This window comes from Harpegnathos saltator, unplaced genomic scaffold, assembly GCF_003227715.2.
Source record: "Harpegnathos saltator strain DR-91 unplaced genomic scaffold, Hsal_v8.6 scaffold656, whole genome shotgun sequence".
Lineage (NCBI taxonomy): Eukaryota > Metazoa > Arthropoda > Insecta > Hymenoptera > Formicidae > Harpegnathos > Harpegnathos saltator.
Window position 1 is genome coordinate 12,501 of NW_020230489.1, and position 15,000 is coordinate 27,500.

General features: G+C 57.2%; 1 protein-coding gene across 1 annotated transcript in view; it reads right to left on the reverse strand.

The window, feature by feature from the left end:
• The window catches only part of tio (zinc finger domain-containing protein tiptop), a 25,646-nt gene extending 10,806 nt beyond the window's left edge, over positions 1-14,840 (reverse strand). Inside the window, 2 exon segments of the mRNA XM_025304868.1 lie at positions 14,341-14,496; positions 14,604-14,840. Of these exon segments, the coding sequence (XP_025160653.1) occupies positions 14,341-14,496; positions 14,604-14,840 (393 nt within the window).
• Positions 14,841-15,000: the final 160 nt, after the last annotated feature.

Here is a 15,000-nt window from a genome sequence, read left to right on the forward strand (position 1 = left end):
CGCGAGGTGTCTGTTTAATTGTTCGCGAGCGCGCCAGTTCTGATCTGCACGACACTGCGCGGCGACTCTTAAAGGAGACGCCGAGATAGCCGGGCATTCTTCGCGACTGGATTACAATTAAATATTAAGCAATTAAGAAAACACACATCGACGCGATAAGGGGGAATATAAAATGCAGCGCGCGGCGCGTCGCGTTTTAAAATCGGCCAGCACGGTAGCGCCGCGTCGCCGATCCCCGAGGTGGGCTAATTAATGCGAGCTTTAATTACACAACACGAAACGAAATCGACCCAGCGGGCGGCGGGAGGGGGGGGGGGAAGAAGGGGAAGTGATGCCGCGACCGGGTCGGACGCGTTAAGGGAATTTCCTCGGAAAATCATTTTGCACACACCCGCTGCGCGTTCGCTATCAGGCGTTCGCCATCGCGCACAGACACACATCAGCCCGGCTTCGTTCTATTCCTCATTGTCGGACAGGCCGTCAGTGAATACCGGTAATTACATAACCACCGTGTTAGAATGTAGAGCCGCGTAGCCCGTCAGAAAAGATGTACGCTTCGCGAGCGGACTGGTCGAGTCTCTCTCTTGGCGGGGTACAAAGTTAATTTCTCGTCTCTCTCTCTCTCTCTCTCTCTCTCTCTCTCTCTCTCTCGCTCTTCCACGTCAGAACAAGACGGGACAAGACGGGACGAGCGAGTCAAGTTGCCGGGACGCCTTCCGAAAGAGAAAGAGAGAGAGAGAGAGAGAGAGAGGGAGAGAGAGAGAGAGAGAGGGAGACGGATCTTTGATAAGTAGTACTACTCGCGCTCGGTTATCTCCGCGCGAATATCCCGGAGAGGCGCGGATCGTTCGGCGGCGGGCCGGGAGTGCGCTCGCGGCCCACCAGGGCGAGTAACCGGGTCGAACTTTAGCAACGTCCTGGCAATAAAACAGTACATAATAACAAGCCGGCGGCTGCGGCGGCAGGGAAGGAACAAAAGGAGAACCTGGAGGAGGACAGGAGAGGAGATGAATTTCTGATGCGAGAGAACCGTCGGAAGGCTGGCGGGGAGAGTGACAGGAGGCAGACGAAGAGACGAACGGATGGACAGGCAGACAGACGGACGAACGGACGGGCGGACAGAAGGACGAAGAGGGACGGTGAGAAGAGGGAGGCCTCGCATTGTGATTCTCTCGCGGTCTGCCAGAGAGTGACTGACGGGTGAATCCGTTTTCTCCTTCCTCCGCGCCTCTTCCTCCCTCTCTCTCTCTCTCGCTCTCTCTCTCTCTCTCTCTCTTTCTCCCTCTCTCTTTCTCTCTCTATCTCTCCTCCTCGCGCGCCTTCCGTCCTTCTTTCCGTGTCTCTTTCGCGATTCCTCCTTCTCTTCCTCCCGGAGCAACCGGCTTTTGAAAGCCTCATACTCAATCCGTATTCGAGAGATACAAGACGTTGATTTACGACTTCCTCGAGTGATGATCCAGATTTTTCGGATCGATCGCGCACAGCGAAGGCGGGGGAGAAGAGGGTCACTCCTCGAGCGCGGAAGAATGTCACTCTTGTTTCGAAAGTTTCGTCGAAGGCTCTCTCTCTCTCTCTCGCACAACCGTCGAGCTTTATCCGCGGCAGCGTTGAGAATATCGTCGCGATAGCTGAAACCGCGAAGCGGCAAATAAGCGGGACGGAAGCGCGTAAAGCGAGCGAAATTATTAAGGAATTTACGTGTTTCTCTCTCTCTCTCTCTCTCTCTCTCTCTCTCTTTTTTTTCTCTCGAGGACCAAAGTCGCGCGAACCCTCTCGCTCCTCGTCAACGTCGCCGCGAGACAGAGACGCATTAGGAAGAGAGCCCGCGTGGAATTAGATCAATGCACGGTATCGAGACCACAAACATTCTTCAGCATTCGATCCCCCTTCGAGTCGCCGTGGCGTTCCTTTTTTCGTCCATTTCGGTCCTCGATCTCGAGTCCCTTGAATGTCAGGTGGTCAGATTCGTGACTCACTTAGGCGTTCTTTAGGGCGACGTGAGCAGAACAAGACGACAGGCTCCAGCCGAAGACGGAGTACCTACCTACCGTTGTCTACCTGACTGATTGACTGATGAGGCGACTGTTATCCTAAGTCAACACTCACTCCATCAGTCTGTCGAATTTCCCCCACCGCCGTGCGCGCGGCCGAGGCATTGCTGCGTTCCTGCGCTGCTACGCGCGTCATCGTCAACGTGTTCCCGATCGGATCCTACAGATCTATATGTACAATTCTCGAGGTGGTCCGTCGGAAGAAACTGCTGACGACATTGACGCTCCGTGTCCATTAAGAATGAAAATAGAAAAATACGATTGGAAGAACACGCGGGCGGGAGGGGGGGAGGGAGGGAGGGAGGGAGGGAGGGAGAAAAGCGCCCAAGCACACCTTTGCGCGAGTTGTTGCGAGAAGCAGCTGAGCGGCTTTCACGCGCCGAGCTTCTGTTCCTGCGTGCGCGAGTTTGGCCGTCTCCGAAGATGGCGGCTTTGAGCCTCGAACGACGACGGAGCTCAGTCGCGATTTACTCGCAGGATACCACATTCCCTTGGCGAGGAAGAAGCAGCGTCATGAAGCAGTGTCATTTGAAAATTGTGTCAAGAATCTCCAAATCCAAAAACTTTGGATTTCTAATCTTCGATGGCTTCGTTTCGCAGACTCGGGACGACGGACAATCGGACCGTCACGTCGCTATTGTATGTCGTATGATGAGAGGGAAATCAACAAAGACATCCGACCAACTTTGGCGAGCCCCTAAAAAACAGTCGGGGAAGCAAGCCCCGTCGCGCAATAGAAGCGCGCGCGCGCGCGCTTGTGGAAATGCTTTTACAGAAACGCCATCGGTTAACCGTTTAAAAAGCGATCGACGGAGGCAGCGCGCGTCGCGCTTGCGGGCTCGGTCCGCTGGAAGCGAAATCCGCACAGAGAGCGTGCTCTCCTTCAATTTTCCACGGATATTCCGAAGTCGCGGCACTTGGACACGCCTCGTTCAATCTCGCGCGATCGACAAGGGCTGTGAAAACCCCCCGAATCCGCGTCGCCCGATTGCTTTTCCCTGCTGCCGTCGCCTTCTCTACGTGTACTCGAAATCTCTCCCCCGTCGTCGTCGTCGTCGTCGTCGTCGTCGTCGTCTCCTCTTCTCTTCTCTTCTCTCTCTCCCTCCTTGGCGCGTCCGCCTCGCCGCCCTCGCCGCTGGTAGCAACGGCAGCTACCCTTTCAAGTTGCCCCCCGCCTTGAAACCCCGAGAGCTCGCGGGGATCTTGGATTTCCGGGGCCGCTGTTTCCGCCGGCTGTTGGCGGAATTGTCGCGCCGCCTTGCGAGTAACAAAATCGAGACGAGCTGCCGCGCGCGCGCGCGCGCACGAATATTACGCGCGCGGCGCAATCCGAAGCCGGGGAGCTTCGTTCGCCGCTTTTCATTTCGCGCCGCTCTGACACGTCTACGGCCAGGCGATTTCGCCCGCCGCGGCGCTTCCGCCGCTGCGACTTCGACTGCTATCCGTTCATTCGACCGGTGCTCGTCACCGCGCGCCGAGCTGGTATCAGACAATAGTCCCGGCGGAAATCTCCGTAGCTCCTCCGATCGTCCGCGCCCACCCGCCGCCGGCTGCCGCAATCGCGAGCGCGCGCCGCGCCTCATTAAGAGGAACCACGTCGGCCGTTCTACGACTTGTCACACAATTCATCCGTCACGTCGCGTGTGATTATTTAGAAACATCAGAGCAGCGCGAGGAAAATTCGACCACGTTTCCGAGACTCCCTTTCTCTCTCTCTCTCTCTCTCTCTCTCTCTCTCTCTCTCTCTCTCTCTCTCTTTCTTTCTCTTTCCCTCTCAGTTTACACTCTCCTCCCCCATGGCGATGTCCCGCCATAATATCATAGAGTTGTATACATGACCCGAGAGGCTCCTCGAAAGAAGATGGCCTCTGCGACAAGCGCGCTGCTCGGTCTTTATCCAACATTGTTCTCATCGGAGAACCGTCCGACGGAGATGCGTGGACAGGGTGGATGGGTCGAACGCGTGCACGGTCGCCTATAATTTCGTCCTTCGAGAGTCTCCTTCTCCCCCTCGCAAGAAGGGGCACACACAGTCCGCGTATGTGCGAGTCGCGCAACGCACAAGTCGGCACGAAGCGCACGGCGGTGATAGACCGTTTAGCCGCGCGCGCGTTTCGCGCGCGGCGATAAATTACCGCGGCGGGGGTGAGAAGGTATCGCGCAGCGAGCGAGTGATTATTTATCGCGGAGGCCGATCGTGAGGACTTTATCACCCCGTTGGCGATCGTACCCGCGCACCCGGATGATGACGGCCGGTTACTCCGCGCATCGCGCGCGCGCGCGCATAAATTGTTAAATCAAAGTCAATCCTTTCGCCGATCCTCGCGGTCGATAAGCTTCGCCATTAATAACTCGCGATTCGCGCGATTTACGCCGGTCGTGCCGGGCCGAACACGGCTAATTAACGTTTCGCGAAATTCCACGCTCGGCTTGGACTCGGAATGTAAAAAGAGGAGGGAGGACGGCGCTCGCGAGAAAAAAATCGAACGCCACCGGCAGACAAGAGGAGGTAAGTGTCCTCCTTTGCACCGGTTTCCATGGGCTTCGGCTACGCCGCGGAGTAGCCGAAATTAAAAGATGTTTTTTTTATACACGCCTCTTCGCGTATCTGGCAGAACGAGCGCTCGGGAAAACGGTTGGGCGAGTGTGAGATTTCCTGCGGGAGCAGGTAGGTAGTTTTCCGCGCGACGCTTCATTCTCCTCGCAGTTCTGTGGATTTGGATCCTTCGGACATCTCGCTCGTCAGCATCAAACTCCGCGACTGACGGAATTAAGACGAGCCACCTTCTCGCTCGTTGTGTTCTCCCGATGGAAAGCCACCAAGCTGGCAAGAACCTTCCGGCCAACTTGGATCTTGTATCTCCGCATCGGGAGAGAATATAAAGAGCGACGAATTTCCCCAGCGGAGCGCCCAAGTTTCCGAGACCCCCTCTTCGTTTTTTAACGTTTCATTATCGGAGGCACGAGCGGCAGACGAAGAGGCGACGCGACGAAGGAAAGGCAGCGAGTTTCGACCGCGGTCGAAATCCACTCTCCTTCCGCGACTATTACACCAAACGTACCCGAAAACGTGCCCATGGAAAATCGGCGAAGGACGAGAGCGTGCCTCCGAGCCGAGATTCCACGACGATGGCTGGCTAATTGCAAGCAACGACATAAATCTTCTCGCTACCAAGACATCAAGCGCGACTACTCACGACGAGCAGCGACGAGGAGAGCAAACAGCGATGCGGCGCGCAACAGCTTACCCGTTTCCACGCACAAATAAATTCCCCGTTTTAATCGAGCGGGCTTGCGCAATCGCTTGCGCGTCCGCCCGGCGCTACGGAGAAATCGCGAGAAATTCGCAGCATCCGAAGGCCGCTTTTCGCCGCCGCCGCCGCCTCCGCCTCCCGCGCGCCGCGCCGATCTGACGCGCGACGGATTCACGCGGACAAGCGAGATCCACGCCACCTCGGCCGCGCGCGTTAACCCAATTCGCGATCCCGATCCGCATATTAATTCGTTCTGGCGCGAGCGCGCAATTGTCCGCGCGCGCGATTAGACGGCGCGCCAACGTCGCAGTAACGTTACAGGCGGCGGCTCCGTAGAAATCTGGGATGACGAGTGACCCAGAGAGAGAGAGAGAGAGAGAGAGAGAGAGAGAGCGAGAGAGACGGAGAGGGACATGTACGCGCGGACGGGGATAACGGAGCAAAGACATTTGGGCTTGACGCTGAGTGATGGACAGGAGGTCCACGGCGACGCAGAAACGGCGTCTCGTGGCGGGGCGCGCGAAAAAAAGAGAAAAAGAAAGGTGGGAAGGAGGGTGAGAGAGAGAGGGGGAGGGAGAGAGAGAGAGAGAGAGAGAGAGAGAGGGAGAGAGAGACGCAGTTTTGGCAAGGCGCGTCGCGCGCTGCTCGAACGCGTGTGCGAGTTATTAACGTTCATATTTTAGTGACAGTCCTTGCTAGCGAACATCATATACGCGGGGAGTCCTCGGCGCGCGCTAGAAGATATTTTTCGACGTTGTCAGTCTCCCTGTGCCTCCTCCCGCCCGCGCCGCCTGCCTGTCTCTTCGCCGCCGCGTTAATCTTCGTACTTGTCCCCCCGAATGTAGCGATTAAAAGTATACCCGAGATACGCGCGTTCCCTCTCGCACATCGCGCGATCTCCCGGCTGCGCTTGAGAGATCGCGCGAGAGATGCGCGGCGAATGATACGATCGAAAGTCGCGTTATATTCACTGGGAAATGCACGAGTCGAGGTGGAAGCGCGTCTACCCCTGTGGGCTCTTTTTGCTGCCTCGGCTTTCAAGCAAATTCGCGTATTTAAACTCTCAACGTGCGAGATGTATAAAATATGCTCGACGCGCTGCAGGCCGAAGGCGTTCGGATTTGAATCTCGTCACAGTCCCTTCGATGTTACCTGCGCTCGTAATCGCGCCCTGCGCGACGCGCGCATCAACGAGTGAACCGATACGCCGATTTGAGGGGCTACGCGTGGATTTCCAGGGAGTTTCCAAGCGCCGCGCGGCTGCGGCGGAGGCACGAAGAAGGGGAGAGGAGGCAACGAAAAATCCGGTCTCGTTCGCGTCGATCTCTCGTCTCGATTGCAAATAAAAGTCGCCCCGGCTAAGTGGCACTCGTTCGTCTCGAAACTGGTCTCGAGAGCATCGCCGCGCGCGCGCGCGCGATAAATTTAATGCGGCCGCGCGAAATAATTTACGACGCGGCCCGAAATATAGCAGACCGATCGGGCTAATCGCCTCGCGCGTTCTTCGTGGAATGGTATTAATGCTCGCTCGCGCACACGGAGGCGCCCAAGATGCGTCCGTTGATGCAGGTACGACGACTGAATGATGGATGGACGGTGCGCGCACGTCCGGTAAGACCGACCGAACGAACGAACGAACGAACGGCCAGCCAGCCAGCCGTCCGTCCGTCCGTCCGTCCGTCCGTCCGATCGCGCAACAGGCGACAGTGATGATCGATGCGTCGCTGCTCCCGCTGCTCAGGAAGGCGAAATCCGCGAACTCGTTTCGCTCTTCGTTAGTAGCATCCGTCCCCACGGCGTTTTACATTAGGCGAAAGTCGGGATCGGTGAGGAGCGCGATTAATATTCCGAGGCGCGCGGAGAGGATTGCCGCGCTCGCGCTTATTTCTCTCTTTAACCCTTTAACGGCGCATCCCGCCGCCCCGCCCCGTCGCGCGGCTTATCGCGATGTATTACCACCGGCAACGGAAGTTAACGTTATTTTTCTAAGTTCTTTTACGTATCTCTCTAAGAAATATATATATATATATATATGTCGCCGGGCTTCGGCAAGACGATATTTCGAACCGCCGACGACTCGTTCCCGCGTCTTCTCGCGCGCGTCGGCCTGACGTCGCGTCGGGCCGTCGCGTCTGAAGCGACGTGTTTTCAGACACGCGGAAACGCACACTGGGAGGAAGAGGGGGAAGGGGAGTACGAAAGAAAAGGCAGCGCGCAAGGGAGAAAGGGAAGGGCGCGCGAGCGAGGCTTTCGGCCTCGGACACAAAAAGCGCGCCGGACAATTGGAATAAAAACTATCGAGACCGACATTCCTCCGGTACACCGAATTCCAGACTTATCTTTCGATCCCGCTCGCGCTGATAAGCGATGCGATTAAACCTGCTCGCGAACAAGATCGGCGGCGCAGCTGTGTTGTGGCGCGATGCCGCGGGAGAGATGAGATCTCATATGGATTCGATTCTTTCTTTTCGCCCGCTGGCCTTTCGCTCGCAATTCTGGCAGCGTCTTGAACCGGACGTGGCCCCAAGAGAAAGACAGAGAGAAAGAGAGAGAGAGGGAGAGAGAGAGAGGGAGAGAGAGAGAGGCCATGGAAGCGCGCTGCGAAAGACGAGGGCGCCTTTCGCGAGGAACGGGGGCGGGAGGGTGGCTGACAGGAGGACGCCTTCATCACGATATCCGTCACTCTTCTCCTCCCCCCTCGTTCGTCACCCTGCCGCCTCTCCTTCCTCTTTCTCCGTCGCGAGCTGCTCGGTGTCTCGTCGCTCTCCGCCGCTCTTTCTTGCGCTTTCCGTCACGCTGCCTTTCGAAGTGTCAGTCCTGTTACCGACTGCCGGAGCGGAGGCCGTGACAACAATAATTGTCAGCGAAGTAACATCTCTCAAGCATCGCGAGCAAGAGAAAGAGCACGAAGGTGGCGGCGGCGGCGGAGGAGGAGGAGGAGGAAGAAGAGGAGGAGGAGGAGGCGGTGGCGGCGGCGGCGGCGGCGGCGGCGGCGGAACGGTGAGCACGCGAGCGCGCGAACTCGCGAGGAGAGGAGAGAAAGGGCCGACTGGCCTATTTATAGAACCGGCAACAAACATAGAGCAGCTGGTGTCGATCCGTCCGGTTATCGCCGCGTTTACACAGCCCCTGTCATATCCTCTCGCGAAGTGGCGTGGCGCAGCGCAGCGTGGCTGCACGCTCGCTCGCGAGCGCGCGAAGCTCGAATAATCACTTCTTTCCGGGGACTCGAGTACAAAGGCTCGATTGTGGCGTCGTGACGATTCCCCGATTCTCGCGTGATACGGAATTAATCTCCGTCGCCGGCGTCGCCGGAGAGATCAAGAGGACGCGACGCGCGTTCGCTCGCTCTTGGCAAGCCCGAGCAAGGCTCGCGCACGAATCTGCCCGCTTTCTCCGTGGAACATCTATTCCGATGATAAAGGTTACGCGCGAGCGGCTCTCTCGAAGGCTCTCGGCCGGCCCCGGCGGAGCCTTCACAAGGATAACGAAACGCGATTATCGCGCTCGGTCGGCCGGTGTAACGCGAGACGTCATACATCGCGAGGCCGCGATGCGGCCGTCTGATCGCCGTCACTGCCCGAAATAAAAACTTCCGTGACGAGCGTTCAACGTGGGATGCATATTGGCGAAGGCAACGACGAGCGACGGCGACGACAACGACGACGACGACGACGCATCCGGCGCGTCTTCTTGACGGGTGAGAAGAAAATAAGGCGCGTGACCAGTTCGCGTCTTAATCCCAAAGAAGAGTGGATGTCTCTGGTGAAACGGCTGGCTACTTCCACTCGTCCTCATCTCGCGGCCGAGAAAGGGGGGAGGAGCGGGGACGGTGTCCCGAAATAGGCTGGCGGGCCGCGCGAATGAGCGAACGGCCGACTCACCGATCCGTCCTAATAAATATTGTGTCAACGTAAATAAGTGCGATGCCACGTGGTGCGCGAGCGAATGCTCGCGGAGCTAGCGGCGGAGAGACGAGACGAGATGAGACGAGAGAGAGAGAGAGAGAGAGAGAGAGAGAGAGAGAGAGAGAGAGAGAGAGAGAGAGGGTGGGAGAGGGAGGGGACGGAAAGAGAGAACGGTGGCGCACCGACAGAGTTGATCTGTCGGCTGGATGACGGACGGCTGATGTACAGAAGGACAGGTGCGCCTCTCGATCTTTTCTCCCCTCGAGCGCCTGCTCGTCGTTCGTCTTCTCGTCTCCCGTTCTCCTTAGCTTCGTCTTCTTCGCCGCCGCCGTCGCCGCGGTCGAATCGCTCTCTCTCTCCCTCTCTCTCTCTCTCTCTCTCTCTCTCTCTCTCTCTCTCCCGCATCCTGAACCACTCTCGCGATCGTTTCGCCTTGACGGCTCGAGAGCCGCGGCTGCTAAGCGATTACCGCAGCGCGTACAATGTTGCGAACGCCGAGGCTGCGCTGCAGCAGCAGCACGCGGAGGCGGTTGTTGTTGCCGAGTGCTGTTTGAGTGCTCGCGATCGCGTCGAATCGAGGTAGCAGGTGGAGGAGGAGGAGGAGGAGGAGGAGGAGGAGGAGGAGGAGGAGGAGGCGGTGGCGGCGACGGCGGCGAGGCAGGAGGGGAAAGAGATGAACGTCTCGGATTGTTGGTGTCTGTTGGCAGCCGCCGTCGCAATTTTACAATCCGCGCTCCCGCGGCTCCCGGCTCCGATTATCGTAATCATCGCAGTGTCCCGTTAGAACGCAAAGCCGAGCGCGTTAATTAACGCGCTCGCTCGTCATCTAATTTATATGCATCAATTCCAAAGATTCCGCTCGTATAATGCCGTCACGGATTAGTGTGAATGGAAATTAGAGAAGCGTTCTTGTCGTTGGAGTAACGGATGGGTGATGCGAGCGGCAGGTGCATATCTCTCAATCTTCCTCTCTCCCTCTCTCCTCTCTCCGTACGCGCGAGCGCGACGACCCCTCGTCGCTCGGTTAATTCACACCCGAGAGAGAGAAAGAGAGAGAGGGAGGGAGGGAGAGAGAGAGAGAGCGAGCGAGCGAGAGGAGCTTCGATTCTCGCAACAAACGCAAATAATGCGCCTTAACACGCGCGCTCGATATCGCGGCGGTTTCTAACAGCGACGGCGATTATTTTTCAAACGTCCCGCTCGCGCAGCGCAAACGACGTCTCGTCGGCCGAGTAAGGGCAGATCGTCACCGTGGCAGCCGGTACATTGTATCTTTGTCATCCTCTCGAGTACGCGTCGAGAGGCGACGAGCGTTCGCGGCGTTGGCGGCTCAAAGAGCAGATGTCGTCTGTACGCGAACCGGATATTTTCGAGTTATGCAGCAGCCGTTTAACTTTTCGTACCGCTGCCGCGCCGGCGGTGTATTATTCCACTTTTCCGCTCGGTCTCCGCTCGCTCTTCCCCCCTTTCTCTCTCTCTCTCTCTCTCTCTCCCTCCTTTCCGCGACCGAGTTATTTACACCGTATTCCTTGTAACCGCGTGCCCCGTAGCCTATAACTCACCTCCGCGCGCCGCGAGAGAGGACTTGGGGTAGTGCCACTCCATCGGTGGACAGCCGTCTAAATATAGTCCTACTAATATGCCGCGGAGCGCGATTTACGAAGCGCCACCGAGACCATCATCTCGATGGCCCATCGTCCGATGAATCACGGCGCGCGGGGATCGTGACGATGGAGGCGGCTAAAATTCGCCGCGCTCTGCCGCGCGGTTATCTTTGTAAATCTTTGTAATCCTCGTGTATCGCGGCCGCACGCGATACACGCAACGCGGCCGCGCTCGCGCCGCCTGTTTCGCCTTCGAAATACGAGACAAACGTTCCTCCCTCCACCCTCTCCCTCTCTCTCTCTCTCCCTCTCTCTGTTCGAGAGAGTCCAGTGGCTTTCCCACCGTCACGATAACCACCGAAAAATTTCCCTTGTGAGGTAGGCGCGCGCGCGCGTTACAGCCGAATGTGAAAAATTCGGGCGAGTACGTATATCAGCACGTTTTTCCTATTACCCAAATACCCCGCGCCGGCGTGTAACACGTATTTTAAACTAAACGAACGCGAACTACGTGTGCACCCTTACCCCCGGCTGCGCCCGGCATTCGGCAGTATGTGCAGTTGGAAATGTCGGGGAAAGTTAGGAGCGGAGTTCGCTGAGGGAAATACGCGCGGCAGGAGGACGGAAGGAGGTGATGGCCAAGAGGTGGAGAGGTGGCAGTCAGTCAGTCACTCGGTCCTCCGTCGCTCCAAGCCAGAGAGCAGTTCCAGCGTAGTCGTAAGGGGGCCGAGACCGAGGTTGGAACAGATTTATGCGACACACATGCGGCAAAGGCGTATAACTCACTCGCTCGCCCATAATATCCACCCCCCGGGCCCCGCCGAATACCGTTCTCTCTCTCTCTCTCTCTCTCTCTCTCTCTCTCTCTCTCTCTCCCTGCCTCTCTTGCCGGTTCCCCTCCAAAAGGCATCCAGATGAGAGACAGACGCACCAATACTGTCGAACGCGAGACCGACGCGCGGCGATATTTATTACGTATTGGGATTATGTTATCCCAGTGGTTATACCAGAGAGCGAGACGAGACGGGGCCGGGTGAGGGGGTGGAGGGCGCGCTGCCGCGCGAAAATGCGTTCGCTCAGCGAGGTATCTAAAAGTCGTCTCGCTGAGTCGGGTAATTCGGAGCGGAGCTGCGGTCTGGATTGAATATCCTCCGCAAAACGTGTATCAGTCTGAATGTTTTATTGCTCCGTTAAATATCGAGAAACCCAATCGGGTCGTCCAAATATAATACGAGGAGTAGGTGATGCGCTGAAACGTTACCACTCACTACATCACGAGGCTCTCTCGATCTTGAGGAAGCAAACAGACGCTCTCACACTTCGGACACGATGGAAAACGAAGACGACGACGCGACTCAATAATTAGACGGCAATCGGGTCTCGCTCAGACTGATCGACCTCGAAAGCAATCGCCGAATAATTGAATTTGGGACACGATTGCGGCGAGATTCGAAGCGTCGCCATGTTTAAATAATGACACCTCGCCTTTCTCCCTTTTTCGCTTGTTTCCTCGGCAACGAATCGTTTCGTCCGGAATCATCAATATTGCAGAAAGAGCTTTTTTGCGCGAGAACGCTCTCGTAAATCCCGTAGACTTCTCGCTTTCGTCGGCTTAGCGTATATTCCCATAACGCGAATAAAAACGTCGGTGCAGCAGGATATGGTGGTCAGAAACGTTCGTAAATCGAGAAGCCCGTTTGCGCGCGTACCGCACGAAAGGGAGCGGAAAAAAAGCGCGAGAGAAAGAGAGATGAGAGAGAAAGAGAGAGATGAGAGAGAGAGAGAGAGAGAGAGAGAGAGAGAGAGAGAGAAGGGCAGGTAGCGAGAACGAGGGAGAAGGCGAACGAGAGAGCGAGAGGAGACCAGCGAGAGAAACAGCGACAGAGAGAAAGGGGGAGAGAGAGAGAGAGAGAGAGAGAGAGAGAGAGAGAGAGAGAGAGAGAGAGAGAGAGAGAGAGAGAGAGAGAGAGCGAAAGAGAATATCAGAGGGGAAAGAAAGAAAGTCCTGTATATGGGGTTACCTATGCCCATATCGAGCCTAGTTAGCCTGGCATCGTACCACCTTTGTTTGCTCGCCCCACCAGCGGGTGTCGTCACGACCGTACGTACACAGAGAGGAGACCGACACGCAAATCCACATAACGCGCGCTCGCTCGCACGCACGCACGCACGCACGCACACGCGCACATACGACGTCCTACGCACACAACGTTCGCCGCAGTAGCCGTAGCATTATATCGTGAGCACAGAAGTAATTTATAGTTGCAATAATTTATTGGGTACCATGGGGTTTATACTTGCCTGACGTGTAGCCATCCGTCACCGTCAGTGACGTCACCTCCCTCCACATAATGACTACCTACGCCCCTCTGACTCTCCTTCCCCCTCTGGTACGATCCTACCCCCTCGACCGCCCCTCCCTGCCCCCCCCCTCTTGCGCCAACCTTACGCCCCTCCGCGACCCCTTCGCCGTACGTCTCAGTGCTGAAGCGTGCACCCTTCTGCGTGAACTAACCTCCCCCCTTCTCCCTTGCTCTCTCTCTCTCTCTCTCTCGCTCTCTCCCCCCCTCCCTCCCTCCCTCGTTGTTCCTCTTTCTCTCGAGGCACGGTCAACTAGAGCGTTCGTCTAGTTGATATATTTTCGGTCCGCCGGTACACGACATTAGATGCGGAACACGCGCTCGCTCGTGTCGAATGTAAGATAATGAGCGATGCGGGCTAACGCGGTCAAAGGCGCTGCGAGAACACCTGTGACTTCCAGCACGACCGGCGTCTCCTGATATATTCTCGTCCGTGCGGCATTTACCTCGCGACAAAGCGTGGCAAATCCTGAATTTTATTCTTATCCAGCCACGCACCAGTCGTTGCTCGTCTCGAGTCAACGCGGCCGGATGAAGGTAACGTTTGAGAGGTGCGCGACTTTCTTCTCCTTCTTTCCTGTTTTTACAAAGAACGTATACGACGGCGGGAAGATCGGTGTAATGTCCGCGGCCGGGTTGCGCGATTCCCAGCGGCGAAGTTTTCTTCCGGTCACCAAACCGACCGCCAAAGGGCAAAGGCACAGGGGGACAGGACAACGGTTGGCGTTAGACGGTCAGATGGTCGGGGTGGAGAGACACCAGTCCGTGTGAGCGCGCGCGCAAATCGCTTGATGAAGCGATAAGTCGAAAAAATTGTCCGAAAATTCGAGCCTCGGAGGAGACGCGCGCGGAACGCGGGCGGAACGTCATCTCGGAGAGGACTCGGGCAATAACGATTTTTCACGGGAGCAAAATCGTGGAGGAGCGCTCGTATATCCTCCGTGCAGCAGAAGTTCGTTCGTCTGACGGACAGCGTCGAGTAAGACGGGATGACGTGAGGCCGCGATACGTCAAGCCGCCGCCGCCGCCGCCGCCGCCTTCTCCTCCTCCTCCTCCTCCTCCTCCTCCTCCTCCTCCTCCTCCTCCTCCTCCTTCGCCCGTCCGACCTTCCACCCGCGCGCCACAGCGCGCGCCTCTCACCTTCTTCGATTTCACGTATATACGCGCGCCGGCCGTGGTGGTAGGTGATGTAGCTGCGGCGGCGACGGCGGTGACGGCGGTGTTGATGGTAGTGGTGGCGGTGCTGGTGTGGTAGTAGCAGCGTCGGCCGTGGTGGTAGTAGTAGTGCCATCGCAGTCACCAGAGGCGCCTTCTGATGGCTGGCGGAGATGACGAGTTGGTCCAGAGCTAGATATGCTCGTCACGTTCCTGGCTCGCCTCCTGAGAGGAGCGAGGGAGGTGGGGGAGGAGGCAGCGGAGGGCACACGGGCGACGGAGCGGCAACGCTAGTGGCGGTGGTAGTGCTGCCGTTGCTGCTGCTGCCGTTGCCGTTGCTGGTAGTAGTAATAATGCTGGTGGTAGTGGTGGTGGTGTGGTGTGGTGTGGTGGTGGTGATGGTGGTGGTGGTGGTGGAGGAAGCCGAGGGTGCGAGTGGAAGTGACGTTGACGGGCGTTTGTCACTGTCCTCGGCAAATAATATCCAGCACCGCCCGCTACACCCCATCCCACCACATCCGCAAACCTTCCTCAGGATGAGAGAGAGAGAGAGAGAGAGAGAGAGAGGGAGAGAGAGAGAGAGCCAGAGGTAGAAGTCACGCGTGTGTATATGCGCGAATGCACGCGGCGCCGATGAATCGGTGTGTACGTGCTGGCTTCTCGCGTGT